At 41.4% G+C, this 15,000-nt stretch overlaps 1 protein-coding gene across 10 annotated transcripts in view; it reads right to left on the reverse strand.

Annotated features, from left to right (window-relative positions):
- The window catches only part of ntrk3a (neurotrophic tyrosine kinase, receptor, type 3a), a 287,024-nt gene that overhangs the window by 34,315 nt on the left and 237,709 nt on the right, over nt 1-15,000 (reverse strand). For all 10 annotated transcript variants that reach the window (XR_006757011.1, XR_006757012.1, XM_014124431.2 and 7 more), the window contains one exon: nt 11,142-11,330. Coding sequence is in view for 8 of the 10 variants with exons in the window: in XM_014124431.2 (XP_013979906.2) it covers nt 11,142-11,330 (189 nt within the window). In the remaining 2 variants the exon portion in view is untranslated. The remainder of the gene's footprint in view (nt 1-11,141; nt 11,331-15,000) is intronic.

Here is a 15,000-nt window from a genome sequence, read left to right on the forward strand (position 1 = left end):
AAAGTCTAAATGACCCCTTTCCCTTCCATATTAAAAATAAAAATGATCCGAATAATCCAATCAAACCTGGAAAATGTCAGGAACCTGTCTGCAACCTGTACAGTGGTAAAATGGTGGTGAAATCACAGTGTACAGACAGTATTAGTCCTTAATCTCAGTGCTTTCCACGTGTTCTGCGTGGCTGAGGGCTGTTGCTGGGGGAGAGTGGCTTCCATATGGCAAGTCACAGCAGCAGCTGGTATTTACTCAATACAGGGGTTCTGGATGAGCTGTTGTCCAACACCAATACCCACTACTGTCCTAGGTCCAGCGCAGCCCAGTACCACAGATACCCCTGGAGGACTAGGGCAGAGCAGGGGAATAGATAAATACTAAGGGATGGGTTGGACAAAGCTCTCATTACTATTGGTTGGCACAAACTAGTCATTACGCTCATGAAGCACCAGAATTTTTTTTAGCTACAATGTAATTAGCACAATCAAGGCAATAAGAAATTATCAACACCATGATAGGCACTGCAAATATTTCTGCTTGAACCACGAGGTTCAAAACATCTTAAAAACATGTTTTATAATGGATTGCACTGGACTGAGATAAAAAAAATTATAAAACATTTTAAAAAAAAACAGCAAACCCACCCCATATCAGGATGCAGAAATAAATAATTGTTTTTGTCCCTCTGCAATTGCTTCTTTTATCCCCTCCCTTAATTTCACCGATAGACAGTGATAGGTTTACAATAAGCAGGTGGCTATGGGAATGCTGGAAGGTGTGCAATCCATCCACACAAAGCAATTAAGGAAGTTACAAATAGCTTGGGTTAATTGTCTCATTACCACAGCGGTTGTAGTGCGTTCACCTCCCTGTTTATATGGGCGAGGGCACCCATTCAGGGAGGTTACCCTCACTGGGCCTCATCTGTCTCAGTGTGGACCAGCAGCACAGAGCACACAGCTGGGACAGAGCAGGACACAGTCTTCATCCTAATTAGGCTGCTTTGCTTTGGCAGCACAGATGTTGACTCCACTGCGGTGAAAATGACAGAAGACCAAACTAGGGCTGATTTGGATAGAAATGTTGGCAAACTGTTGCTATTTGATTGGGAATGTAGTAACCGTAGCAATTAATCCTCCCACTCTCTTGCACTGTCTACTGTTGACCATAAAAATGACAAACAATAGTGCAGCATTTCATTCAGTCCAATCACAGCATCACTAGCACTTGACTTCTGAATGATGACTTTATGCAAATGCTGCTGTTTTCGAGAGTGACTTTTCATCAAAAGTGACTTCTCATTATATTATCTCTGTTTAACATATTAGAGCTCAAACACAATTGTACAGAAGAGTAAACAGATGTGCCAAATATATGCCAAATCTTCAATCTATCAGTAAGAGGCCACATTTGAGCACTTATTTTTTTATAACATTTTTTTCCATTTGAACACTTTTTAATAGCGTCTGCTATAAGATCAAAATCTTCACTGGAGTAAACAGTTCATTTTGCTACCATTTGGTTTAAGAAAAAGTAGGAAAAAACATGAGAGAAAACTGAGGCAACAAAAGAAATGAAGCAATCTCTGCATGCTCGCTATGCCAGTCCTCAAATGTACAGTGTCTTCGGAAAGTATTCAGACCGCTTGACTTTTTCCACTTTTTGTTACATTACAGTCTTATTCTAAAATTGATTACATTTTTTTTTCTAATCAAATCTACACGCAATAACCCATAACGACAAAGCAAAAAGAGGTTATTAGACATTTCTGCAAATTTATTACAAATAAAAAACAGAAATATCACATTTGCACAAGTATTCAGACCCTTTACTCAGCACTTTGTTGAAGCACCTTCGGCAGCGATTACAACATCGATTATTCTTGGGTATACCTGTTTTTGGGGAGTTTCTCCCATTCATCTCTGCAGATCCTCTCAAGCTCTGTCAGGTTGGATGGGGAGCATTGGTGCACAGCTATTTTCAGGTCTCTCCAAAGATGTTTGATCGGGTTCAAGTCCGGGCTCTGGCTGGGCCACTCAAGGACATTCAGAGACTTGTTCCCCGAAGCCACTACTGCGTTTTGTTGGTTGTGTGCTTAGGGTTGTTGTCCTGTTGGAAGAGGAACCTTCGCCCCAGTCTCAGGTTTTCATCAAGGATCTCGCTGTACTTTGCTCCGTTCATCTTTACCTCAATCCTGACAATTATCCCAGTCTGCTGCTGAAAAACATCCACACAGCATGATGCTACCACCACCATGCTTCACCGTAGGGATGTTGCCAGGTTTCCTCCAGACATGACGCTTGGCATTCAGGCCAAAGAGTTCAATCTTGGTTTCATCAGACCAGAGAATCTTTCTCATGGTCTGAGAGTCTTTAGGTGCCTTTTGGCAAACTCCAAGCGAGCTGTCATGTGCCTTTTACTGAAGAGTGGCTTCTGTCTGGCCACTCTACCATAAAGGCCTAATTGGTGGAGTGCTGGAAAGATGGTTGTCCTTCTGGAAGTTTCTTCCATCTCTACAGAGGAACTCTAAAGCTCTGTCAGAGTGACCATCGGGTTCTTGGTCACCTCCCCGACCAAGGCCCTTCTCCCCCAATTGCTCAGTTTGGCTGAGCGAACAGCTCTAGGAACCACCTTGGTGGTTCCAAACTTCTTCCATTTAAGAATGGAAGCCACTGGAGGCCACTGTGTTATTGGGGACCTTCAATGCTGCAGGAATGTTTTGGTACCCTTCCCCAGGTCTGTGCCTCGGCAAAATCCTGTCTCGGAGCTCTACGGACAATTCCTTCGACCTCATGGCTTAGTTTTTGCCCTGACTGGTGTGTGCCTTTCCAAATCAGGTCCAATCAATTGAATTTACCACAGGTGGACTCCAATGAAGTTGTAGAAACATCTCAAGGATGATCAATGGAAACAGGATGCACCTGAGCTCAATTTTGAGTCTCATAGCAAAGGGTCTGAATACTTATGTAAATAAGGTATTTCTGTTTATTATTTTTAATACATTTGCTAAAATGTTGTCATTATGGGGTATTGTGTGTAGATTGCTGAGTAAAAAAAAATTAATAATAATACATTTTAGAATAAGGCTTTAAAGTAAAAAAAAAAAAGGTGGAAAAAGTCAAGGGATCTGAATACTTTCTGAAGGCACTGTATAGTCCACTTCCTTCCTGTATTATTCAGTGTTTAAGTTAGTAGAGTAGAGCAGATTTACTTTTTTCCAAAAGCTTCCATAATGCCCTCTCAACCCACCTCCATGTTCTACTCCTAGCAACACCATTACCCCTCGCTCTCCAAATGTTCCCAATGGTTTTCATACAGTTCATATTATATTTGTCATTTTATTTTTCAATGTTGAGGGTAGATGTTGCCCCAAAACAAGTGTTTGAGGAGATCCCGGAATGCATCGGCCTGTTTGTTAGTCTGTAAACACCCCTTCAGCAGGCCCAGACTGTTGCACCTCACAAACACAAACCACTGGTCTACATACAGAGCAGAGCACCTTCTCCTCTGGACTCGCTCTTCTCCTCCATGAGATTCATCCACAGGCCTCTCACCTTATCTTTATTAGATTATATTTCTCTAATGCAGAGGAGCAGAATGAATCTCTATCAGCACATTTCCTCCCCAGGCTCTGGCAGACAATATAGAGCAATCTCTCTTTCAGAGCTGCACTGTTGTCCAGGAGCTTTGGCCGAGGGGATGTTGAAGAACACTATAGCAAACAGAAGGATGCAGAGCATGAAATAGGAAAACAATCAAAAACACTAGAGGAAAAAAAGCATGTTGAAGTGCCCTGCCGTTGGTACATCTATGGATTACAGACCTACAGTATCCCACACTAGGAGATGCTCCTGTTGCTTTGTCGAACACTTGATAGGCCGATGCATACATATGGTACAATACCCTCAAACTTGCTGATCCATTCAAAGGTCAAATTAGTTGGATTTTCCATTGCTCGTACACACAATATCACAGTGAACGCCGCCATACTGTAAAACCCAGCTTACTCACGAAAACATCTATCATATATTATGCGGAATGGGATGTTGACAGAAGGGGAGATCAAGGAGAGACAGACACACAAAGAGGATATCATACTTGGGAGATGCTGGGAAAGTGTGTATTCAGAAAGTCTTGAGGGGAAACAAAAGGCAGGGCAATTCACGCCTGCCGTTGAAACCTGGATGCTGAACAGCACTGTAAGCAAACACGACAATCACATGAATAAAGAATGAGCTTTAAAGCGTGAGCAGTGGTGTGTGAAAAACACGTCTCATTGTGTCTGGAGAGGCTTGTGAGGAAGGAAACAGCAGGCCTCACTTCAGGGCATTACAGCCATCCAAGGTTGGTTGGAAGATTGTAGTGTATGTATGAAGAGGGCCGAACATACGGAGCATCTGGAGTCAGTGCCAACCCTCTCAGCAAGGCTCTTCACAAAACAAAACAGGCAATGATGAAGCCAAGCCCAGAGAGAGATCCAGACTGGAAAATCATCATCATGTGGTTATAGTCTTCTTATGAATAGTTATTCAATATTGAAGAAAAACGTTAGAATATTGACCTGTGGGTTAACGAGACACTGTGGAAAAACACCACAAGTGTTTTTCCTGACCCTCGCCTTTCCAACACCTGTCGGTGTTTTTATGCCCATGTTGTTCTTTAAAGTGTTATAATTATGTCAGAACAGGGCTGATGGAAAAGCTCCTTAAAAGCTCCAATGCATTCAAATGTGTTCTGAATAGTAGCAGGGGTGGCTAATACAGGTAATGTACTCAAACTGACTTGAATTTACTTTGGAGTGAACCAGCAGGGTAACACTCAACACCCACCTCAGCTTGGTGAAATTGGATGACCTCAAGTGCAGATGTTGGGGAGATCAATTTGAGTCAAATTGTGCAAGTCTAAATGTTTTTGGGCTGAAACAGCATCATCCTTTTTTGGATGCTATAGGGAGTCTGCACGCAGTCTGTGTCACATAAACTTTATACAGTGTGTCATCACCGTGAGTGTACAAATCACACACATCATCTGCTGGCACAAGAGCTATAATTTGACTTAAACATAGAATGGCCAACTCTACCTATCACTTATCAGAACCACTTTAACATGTGACTGGAGAACGGCAAGCACAGATTTCCTCAACAGAAGACGTGCTATGTGAAATACAATATGAAATATCCTGAAGTCATTTTTAAGTACAAAACATTCTGCTGCTGTTCGTTTGATTCATCAAAGTGGAGCCTGTACGCTCGATATGTGAAGCTTCAGTATTTCATTTAGAGTTCGTCAAATTAAAAGTTGAAACTCTCCCGTGAGTCTAGCGTGTTATTAAACTGTTATTGAGACACTATCAAGGTCATATTAACTTTCTGACTTGTGTACTGTAGCAGACGTTCCATGGACGGATACAGTAGCATAGCAGGAGGTGGAGCGCAGAGCAAGGTTACAGTCTGCGGTGGGGTGACCGTTATGCCACTGGGTTGCAATTAGAATGCTTTTAAGGAGTTGAGAGACTCACATTTGCATACATATAGCTGCGTTAACTATTCACTTCAAGGAAGAAATTAGAGGCAGAAAGAATTAAGCAATGGATTAAGTAGCACATAACCAACAAGCGATGAGATGTTTGACCTGTTGATCACAATACTGTGTGTTCAGTAATGTAGGCGAAAAGGGCTTCAACCATGAAGGATACTACAGTTGATTACTCTCCTTTTATCCTAACAAATGTCCTACAAAATATGTTTCTTTTCTCAAGAGGCTAGTTGTTTACTTCAAGATAACCCCGAACTCCCACGTTCATCCTTAAATTGAGCATACACATTGCTGTGTTGCTTTCCGGATGACGGGGCTCCTTGGGTGTTGTTTTGGGCCTAAATCCAACAGATGAAGACAGAGATGGATGAGGGAAGAGGCCACGACATCTGGCTATGGGTGATGGAGCAGGGTTACAGCCAATCTCTGATATTGATTGCATCTGGACAAAATGAATCTCTTGCTCATGATCTCTCTGTAGGGGACAGCCATTAGTGAACTGGTGCTGGGGGTATAGAGAAGGGAAGAGAGTGGAGCAGGGGGCAAACAGGCACTAACATGATATCAGGTTGTGAATACTGTTATCACCTTGCAACACAAAATGACCTGCCTAAAGAAAAGGAGATGAGAAAATGTCGTGAGTCAGTGAGTCTTCTAGTAACAATATTGTCTTTTACTTCTTGGTAACCTTTGTCCTTGTTACCATTCCCTACAGACAGACAATTCTTTGAGGTGATTTGAAATGCTTCTGGCCTGAAGCTCTTCAAGTGATTACTTCTCAAATAAATCAATTTAGACAACACCTCTTCACTAGCCTTATCTGCATTTCATCATGAATATTTTAAAGAAGCTCATTACGAAAAGCTAGAAAAATAAAACCATTCTTTAACTTAATTTGGCATAGAACCAGATTTATTAAAACACCGGGCATAGTACTAAAACAAAGAGGTTGTCTGAAGAGGTAGAAGTCATAGCCAGACCTGTCCTCTGTCTCCGGCCTTTATGTCACTAATAGGGATTCATTTCCCAAAGACTTTTCACCTGCAGGTGATGGGAAGAAAACCCAGCTGACCACAAGGTGTGCTCCTCCTATCAGCCCTCTCTCCCTGCACTTAGCTTGGCTGTCCTGCAGCTCAGTAATTAGCTGGTAGCGGAGAGAGGGAACATTCTGACAGGGCACAGGCTCTGACCACAGCGAAACTCATGATGAAAAGACATTTAATCAAATCATTTCCTTGATTAATAATTAAGGCAATGTCAATCTAACTGCACATTCTGAGCTTGATGGTGCTGTGAACAAATATGAATTATCACGCATCATAATAATTCGCTATTCTAACAGAGGGAGTATGTAGGTACATGTATATTTCCATTGAAACCTACAGTATGAGCATCTTGTATTAAATAAGATCCAAGACTGACATATAAATGATCAATGAAAGCCATGTACGTGTACGACACTGGATGTAGCCACCGGATTTACTGTTGCAGTCGGAGTAAATAAAAATATCAGCGGTGATAACCACACGAGGTGACTTCCATGATGGATCTAATTCTTCATCTGCTGCGGCATTAGACTGGCTGAGGGGCATGCTATGATTTATGTTTCTATAAAGACATGTGGAAAACCACCCCTGTGAAATGACTGAGTGCTATCTGTGTTCTCCATGCTCTCTGAGCTCGGGGCAGTGAGAGAAAATAACGACAGCGCTCTCGGGGACATGGATTTCTACTAGAACTCAAGTCTTGCTGTAATTAAGTTTAAAAAGCCCTGGAGTGAGCTGGGCAAGGTTTGCTGTTGTCTCTGCTAAGAGAAAAGTTAGCATCTTTTTGGTTACATTTGATATCTACATCGAGCTAAAGTGAGTCTGTTATCTTTCTATATCGAACAAATCTGTCAGAGTGACCATCGGGTTCTTGGTCACCTCCCCGGCTAAGGCCCCCCAAAAATCTAAAAACCTGTTTTCCATTTGTCATTATGGGGTATTGTGTGTAGATTGCTGAGAATTTTTTTTATATTTAATCATTTTTAGAATAAGGCTGTAACATAACAAAATGTGGAAAAAGTCAAGGGGACTGAATACTTTCCGAAAGCACTGTACATTTAGAAGATATGATGGCTCTATAAATGTTTGAAGAACATTATACCCATTTGCACTAAAGAGGATGATATGTGACGATTGCTTTTCTAAAAATACCAAGGAATAGAGCTCATTAAGATATCAAGCTTTTAAGCTCAAAAAGTAATTTCACAGTGAATTTCACTGCGCTGTGGACGATGGTAGTCAACAGTGTGTATATGATTATTGCTTTCTACTCCGCTGATCTCTGAGGAAAGAAACCCCCATTGTTCAGTGCCTTTTGAAGGATAGTCAAAGAGGAAAATGTAGATCTCGATTTTCCTCTATTGATTGGTTGAATAAATATCCTTGCCTACTTAAAGTGCATACGGTCAGCTTTATCCAAGCAGTGTTTCTCTGAGTGTTTGTCTAGGGTTTTGGGTCTCTCATATTACACTGTAAAATACCATTTACATTAGATATTACATGCAGTACATATGGCATTTTTACTTCATTTTCATCCCCATCTGATTTGGATCCTGGTGTACTATATAATGAATGTTCAAAGTTCAATATACTAAATCTTAATGATTTGTTTGTTGTACAAAAAATACAGTATGCAAGCCGTCACATGCAGAGACACACACGCATACATAGAGATGAACAGTCACACAGACACGCATGCACACACACACACACACACACACACACACACACACACACAGAGACAGACAGACCCTGATGGATCATAACTCAGACACGTTGGCTTAAAAGATTCATGCAATGTATAATGTATAACTCCTGTCATTTATTTTTCAGTACTAAATGTGATTTCCTTCCTCTCATTGTGTCTCCCTTCTGAACCCCGGTCAGTCCCCCAACTCTGAAATATAATTGGAGGTGTGTGTGTGTGTGAGCCCTTACCCCAATTAGTTTTTCACTCGTTGAGCTTAAATTTCACATGGGAAACCATATTACATTTAGAGTTCACATGTTAACACCACATTTTCACGTGAGGAGAAAAAACATGTTGTTTTCACCTCTCGTGAATTTTCAGGTTCACATGTAAGAATACTTCACATGTAGATTCAATAAAACGCCTCCCTCTTTCCTGCAATTTTCCCTATCTTTTTCTGTCACCCTGACCTTTGCTTTCGCTGCCTTTTTTCCCCCAATTGCAAGTTTTGGCACATCAATTCCAGCAACATAGCACCCTGCATCCCACTGCTGATGTGCCTCTGAAGCTAGGCAGGGTCAGTCCTGGTCTGTGCCTGGATGGAAGACCAGCTGGAAATGGGGAAAATAATCATGTGAAGCAAAAAAAATGATGCCAGGGATATATATTTTTATGAGGGGAAAAACTTGAAAGTCACTGGTATCCGAAAACCAGTGTTTTTTCAAGTGTGTGCGTGCGTGTGTGTGTGTGTGTGTGCGTGCAAGCATGCGCGTGCCTGCAGGGGCAGGTGTGTGAGCTGTAAACCACTAATTTAGTTAAACATAGCTCCGCTGTCTCTGATGAGAACCGTGACTGCGGGAGAGTGCCAGTTACTCATCTTCACCCAGTGCTTATGAATTCACATCACGTCCTGTAGCATGTCCCCTGTATAACATGACAAATCCTGCTGCTTTACACGCCATTCATGATGTGCTTCTCTCTCCACAGCCACAAGGCACTACTTGAATTGGTATCAGATGGAACAGCGGATATTGGCTTGGTTTGCCTCTGTGTGCCTCCCATCATTTTTCACCACTTTCTCTTTTTTTCTAGCAAGGTTTCACGGAAATGTGAACAATTAGTGTCTCAAGGAGATCCGGACCTTAGCCACATTTAGTATTGACCCAATTACAAGTGTGATCATGCCAGGTCAGATATAAACTTAGCCTGCTGCTACAGAGTAATGTTACATTCTGGAGCCTAACATCAAAGGCAGAGGTGGTAATAGTGCGATATATAAAATGCTGTACTATTACATGGCTAATGAGACCTGCTAAATGACTCATGCATAACATAACACTGAAAGCACCTGCAGACAAATGAAGCCCTCAGCTACAAATTCCCTTCAAAACCCAAGATATTTCAAAACAGTGAAAAGCACAGTTTGTCTTTTTCAGATAGAAACATACAGTAATTCCAATCAGTCTTTATGGGGATACACTCAATAAATTATGTTAAAAAAGCTGGGGCAGAGATCAAAGCCTTTAATCAATACTGCACAGCATTAGTTAATGTAATCAGCTCTTAATTCTTCTTCAAGGGATATCAAAATGGGGAGGACATTACTGGGGGTTCAACTTCAAAAGAATCCAATAGGGGCAACATTTGAGAGCAAACAAATACATTATTTATAGTTAAATGGAGATAAGAGCTGCTTGGATACACACAACATGGAGAACAATGAGCGACTATGGCAGCCGCTATAGTCTGCGTTCAGACACAGGTTTCTGGAACCCTTGAGAGTATGATTCATCAGACGCCATCTTTAGAGGCAGATACATTAAGCTGATTTGACAAATCGAACTCACTTCAGGAAGGGTTCCTACAAAAGAGAGCCGCTGGAAAGGGACACACTGCCAATGCAGAGTAGAGGTAGGAAATAAAGGACATAAACACATCTGTGGAAAAGCAGTAAATCCAATTTTGAATCATGATTATGATGTTGCTCATATAAAGCGCAGCATAGCGCTACCTGCAGAGAGTTAAGACTGCCAACTGGGCAATACCTTTAAATCCCAAAGACTGAAACATTCCCAGATTAGGAAGGATCAAGACAAGATGGAAAATGAAGAAACTTTCACAGGGCCTCATGCATAAGGCCGTCTGACATGTATCATTTACGTATGATTTGATCTACACTGAGTGTACAAAACATTAAGATGACAAACTGACCAGGTGAATCCAGGTGGAAAACTATGATCCCTTATTGATGTCACCTGTTAAATCCACTTCAATCAGAGTAGTTGAAGGGGAGGAGACAGGTTCAAGAAGTATTTTTAAGCCTTGAGACAATTGAGACATGGATTGTGTTTGTGTGCCATTCAGAGGCTGAATGGGAAAGACAAAATATTTAAGCGCCTTTGAATGGGGTATGGTTGTAGGTGCCAGGCACACTGGTTTAAATGTGTCAAGAACTGCAACGCTGCTGGGTTTTTCACGCTCAACAGTTTCCCGTGTGTATCAAAAAGGGTCCACTACTCAAACGACATCCAGCCAATTGGAGTCAACAAGGGCCAGCATCCCTGTGGAATGCTTTCGAAGTCCATGCCCTGACAAATTGAGGCTGTTCTGAGGGCAAAGGGCAGCGCAACTCTATATTAGGAAGGTGTTCCTAATGTTTGGTATGCTCACTGTATGTCCTATGAATAAATGATTTAATAAAAAAATGGTCACACCTACAATGAGACATATAGAAAAACACTAAGTCTTTCAAGGTAGGCCTAAATGAATTATTCTGTGTGAATGGACACAGAGGGCTAAACCTAGCCCATGTTGGTAGGGACATACATAGGGATGATAAAAACAACTGAAAGTCAACAGAGCTGGTGTGTACTTACAGGTAGCAGGCTTGTTACAGTTGTGTCCGTGTCTGAAGTACTGCGGGTTCTCAATGACAGGGATACGGGTCATCCCGATGACCACAGCGTCTGGTCCAGCGTCAAGGGTACAGGGGGTGATGATGCCATGGTTGACATGGTGCAGGGGGCTGGCCGAGTCCTCCTCACCACTGATCACTGCTACTGGTCCTGAGGGGAGAGTAGTGACATAGAATTTGTATGTCCTAAAGCATTTTAAATGTCCTAAAACATTTGATCATCCTAAAGCCTATTTGAATTTTTATTTAATTGAAAGGGGAGAGCAAGAGAAAGCGAGAGAGCGCGAAAGAGAGCGAGAGAGAGCAGAGAGAGAGGAGAGAGAGAGGCAGAGAATAGGAAGAAGAGAGGAGAGGGAATCAGTCAGACAGACAGACATCATACAAAGAAATGCCATTACCCAAACATCATGGCTGCAGTTTAATCAAAATAGAATGCTGGGGGATAAATAAATGAGTTGGGCCATTCATAATGTATTAATATGTCTGAAAGCAATAAGCAGGCAGACTCATTTGTCAGTATAAGAATTATCTCTGTACGCCTCAGCTCAGTTGCCCTCGGAATACTTTAAGGAATCTAAACAAGTATTAACTGGCTTAGACTAAGTATGAACCAAACAGTCTTTGATACAATGGCCCTGGGCCACTATTATCCGTAAAATTCTAATCCTCACCCAGCCCTCATATTTCTCAATGTCCCATTCACCTCATACTCACTCTAACTGCTCTGTGCTCCTCCTCTGACGGAGATGTGAGAAAACGGGAACAGGCAATAAATAGTAGTGTACATTCCAAGTCATTGTTTGGGGAACGGCAGCTATTTGACAGTGTGTACTGTACATTGTGTTAGATCGAGGCACAAAACAAGCTCTATTAAATGGATCCAATTCATTAGCAGTTCAGTGTAGAGTCGCTGCAAGCTGACACCCACAACATCCTGGCTTGACAAGCGATCAGGGAAGACAGATAGGATTCATGGACCCCTCCATATGAAAGGTCAAGCGTTCAGACATAGGAGGTAGGGTCAACAGGCAATAGACTGACATATCATAGACACACACTGTTTGTTTAAACCCCCTTTCACACAAACGTCAAATAGGTTCCAACAAGCATACGCTCTTAGAAAAAAAAGTGTTATCTAGAACCTAAAACTGTTATTCGGCTGTCCCCTTAGCAGAACCTTTTGAAGAACCCTTTCGGTTCCATGTAGGCCCTTTTCCACAGTGTTCTACATGAAACCCAAAAGGGTTCTTTGTGGAACCAAAAAGGTTTTTCCAATGGGGACAGTGTAGCATTATGGCACAAGAGCCATGCAATTGAAACAGCATCAACAGCAGGAGGAAATCATTTGATTCCACCACACCTACTAGACTAGAGCCAATCTCCCCACATGCAATCTACAAATGGTTAGTGTTGTGGGTCACGGGGTTGAGAGAAATAAGAAAATTCTCAGCACCTCAAAAGGTATTTTTTTTATTTACTCTTAAAAAAATGCATTATGCTGTGATAATGTCTTTGTGCGTCAGGGATATAATACAATATGATGCAAGAAGTATACATCTCTCCAGAAATACAATATGATACAGGAAGTATACGTCTCCTCTCCAGAAATACAATATGATACAGGAAGTAAACATCTCTTCTCCAGAAATACAATACGATACAGGAAGTATACATCTCTCCAGAAATACAATATGATACAGGAAGTATGCATCTATTCTCCAGAAATACAATATGATACAGGAAGTATACATCTCCTCTCCAGAAATACAATATGATACAGGAAGTATACACCTCCTCTCCTGAAATGCAATAGAAATACACTGAAATGAGTATGAATATGATTTAAAGAATTCCATTTTTCTGTGGTATCAGCATTTTGCTCATCTCTCAGACAGTCATAAACGTCTGAGCAGAGAGTGAAAAGAAGAACAAACTCTATTACGCAGCATATGCAAAGTTCTGCAGGAAAAGGATAATAATGTCAGTAACAATTTTGGTTATCAACATGCACTGCAAGTGTTTTCCATCTCCCTTCACAATGCAATATCCATCACAGTTTGCTTCAATTCAAGACAAGGACATTGGGACAATTTGATGAAGTCAATTTTCACAGTAACTTCCAACCTAACTTGCAACTGATCTAATCAGCAACACACAATCGACAGACGGGGTACCATCTATCTCAGATAACTGAAAGTCTTCCACAACAGGCCCTTCTTGACAACACCCCGAGAGGATCCCCATTTAGAATCAGCGGCATTAATAGATGAACCTGCATAGTGCATTAATCAAACAATGCTCAGGGTTTATGACGTTGAGAGAAGAATGTTATGCTGTAACAGTGTAAATCAGCTCAGTGGTGGCCTGTGGAGTGGGGTGTATCTTTCTCTCTCTGAGTTGTCAACTGAAGCAAAGCCCCTCTGTGCAGCTCAAACAAATGTGATTACTGTGGGAGCCTCCCATGGCGTCTGCGATGCCAAGTCTGTGGTAACACAGAGGCAAATCAGCTGAACTGCCACCGGATTGGCTCCTTTTTTCTTGTGTTCAAATAGTCACTCAGGAAAAGGAAGGAAGGAAATAGAGAAACAAAAAGACCATCTATTGGATGCCCAAGTTGAACCCTCTTATTTGCTTTTCGACTCATTAAACCGTCTCACAAATAAACAAAGAATTGTTAGATTAATAAATATACAAACATGTTTCTAGTGTAAACACCCTAACTTATATGCACTATTTCTATAGAGATAATGATTCATTATAAATTGAAGCAAGGAAGCATAGAGTGTGATATTCATACACTTACCATATAGCACTCTTTACTAACACAACACTGTCACTGACATGACACTGGTGGCGCTGCAGTGATGTACCTACAGTACGGTATGCAAGGTTGCTTGCTCTTGAGTGCCTTTGCTCATGTCTCTTGCTTACCTTCCACGGCCTGTTGGGTGTATGCTGTCGGGTTTGATGTCTTTATAATTATCCACATGACTAACTAAGACCAGCAGGGCCCTGACAGGATAACAAGCCCACATAACTCTGCCTAACAAAGGCTCTGTCAATCAGGGTGAACCAACAGTGGAGCAGAAATCAATGCTGGGGTATCAATGTGGTGGGCCTCTAGTGAGTCTCTGTGATACAGGAACATAATACTGTCTAAGATGCTGTGTGACAGACAGTATGAAGGGCCAATCAGGGGCCAACACATGGAGGGTTCAGGACGGTAGGAAGCAAAATCACAGTAATCAGAAGGCTGATGTGTGGTTTCCATCAGACCATTATTGGCATCTAAAGCACTTTAACGATTAATGGGCAACATTCTGTTGCACCAACACTGAGGTAAAATGTCACCGCTCATTGTGTGAACACCTTTTAAAACATGAAAATTCTTGAAATTACCAGACAATCATTAGGATTATGAACGTATTCTTATAGCATCACTTCTGGACAGTGGTATGCTGTGATGAACCACGGTCGATACATGCACATTTCAATACATTATCAATACATGATTCATTTTCAAGATCTGTAATGGAGAATTCATACCGAATGATCTTCAGGAAAGTATTCCAAAAATAAATGATATATATATAAAAAAATAAACATCCCATTTTCAGGACCCTGTCTTTCAAAGATAATTAGTAAAAATCCAAATTACTTCACAGATCTTCATTGTAAAGGGTTTAAACAGTGTTTCCCATGCTTGTTCAATGAACCTTAAACAATTAATGAACATGCACCTGTGGAACAGTCGTTAAGACACTAACAGCTTACAGACGGTAGGCAATTAAGGTCACAGTTATGAAAACTTAGGAAACTAA

This window comes from Salmo salar, chromosome ssa10 (assembly GCF_905237065.1).
Source record: "Salmo salar chromosome ssa10, Ssal_v3.1, whole genome shotgun sequence".
Taxonomy (NCBI): Eukaryota; Metazoa; Chordata; class Actinopteri; order Salmoniformes; family Salmonidae; genus Salmo; species Salmo salar.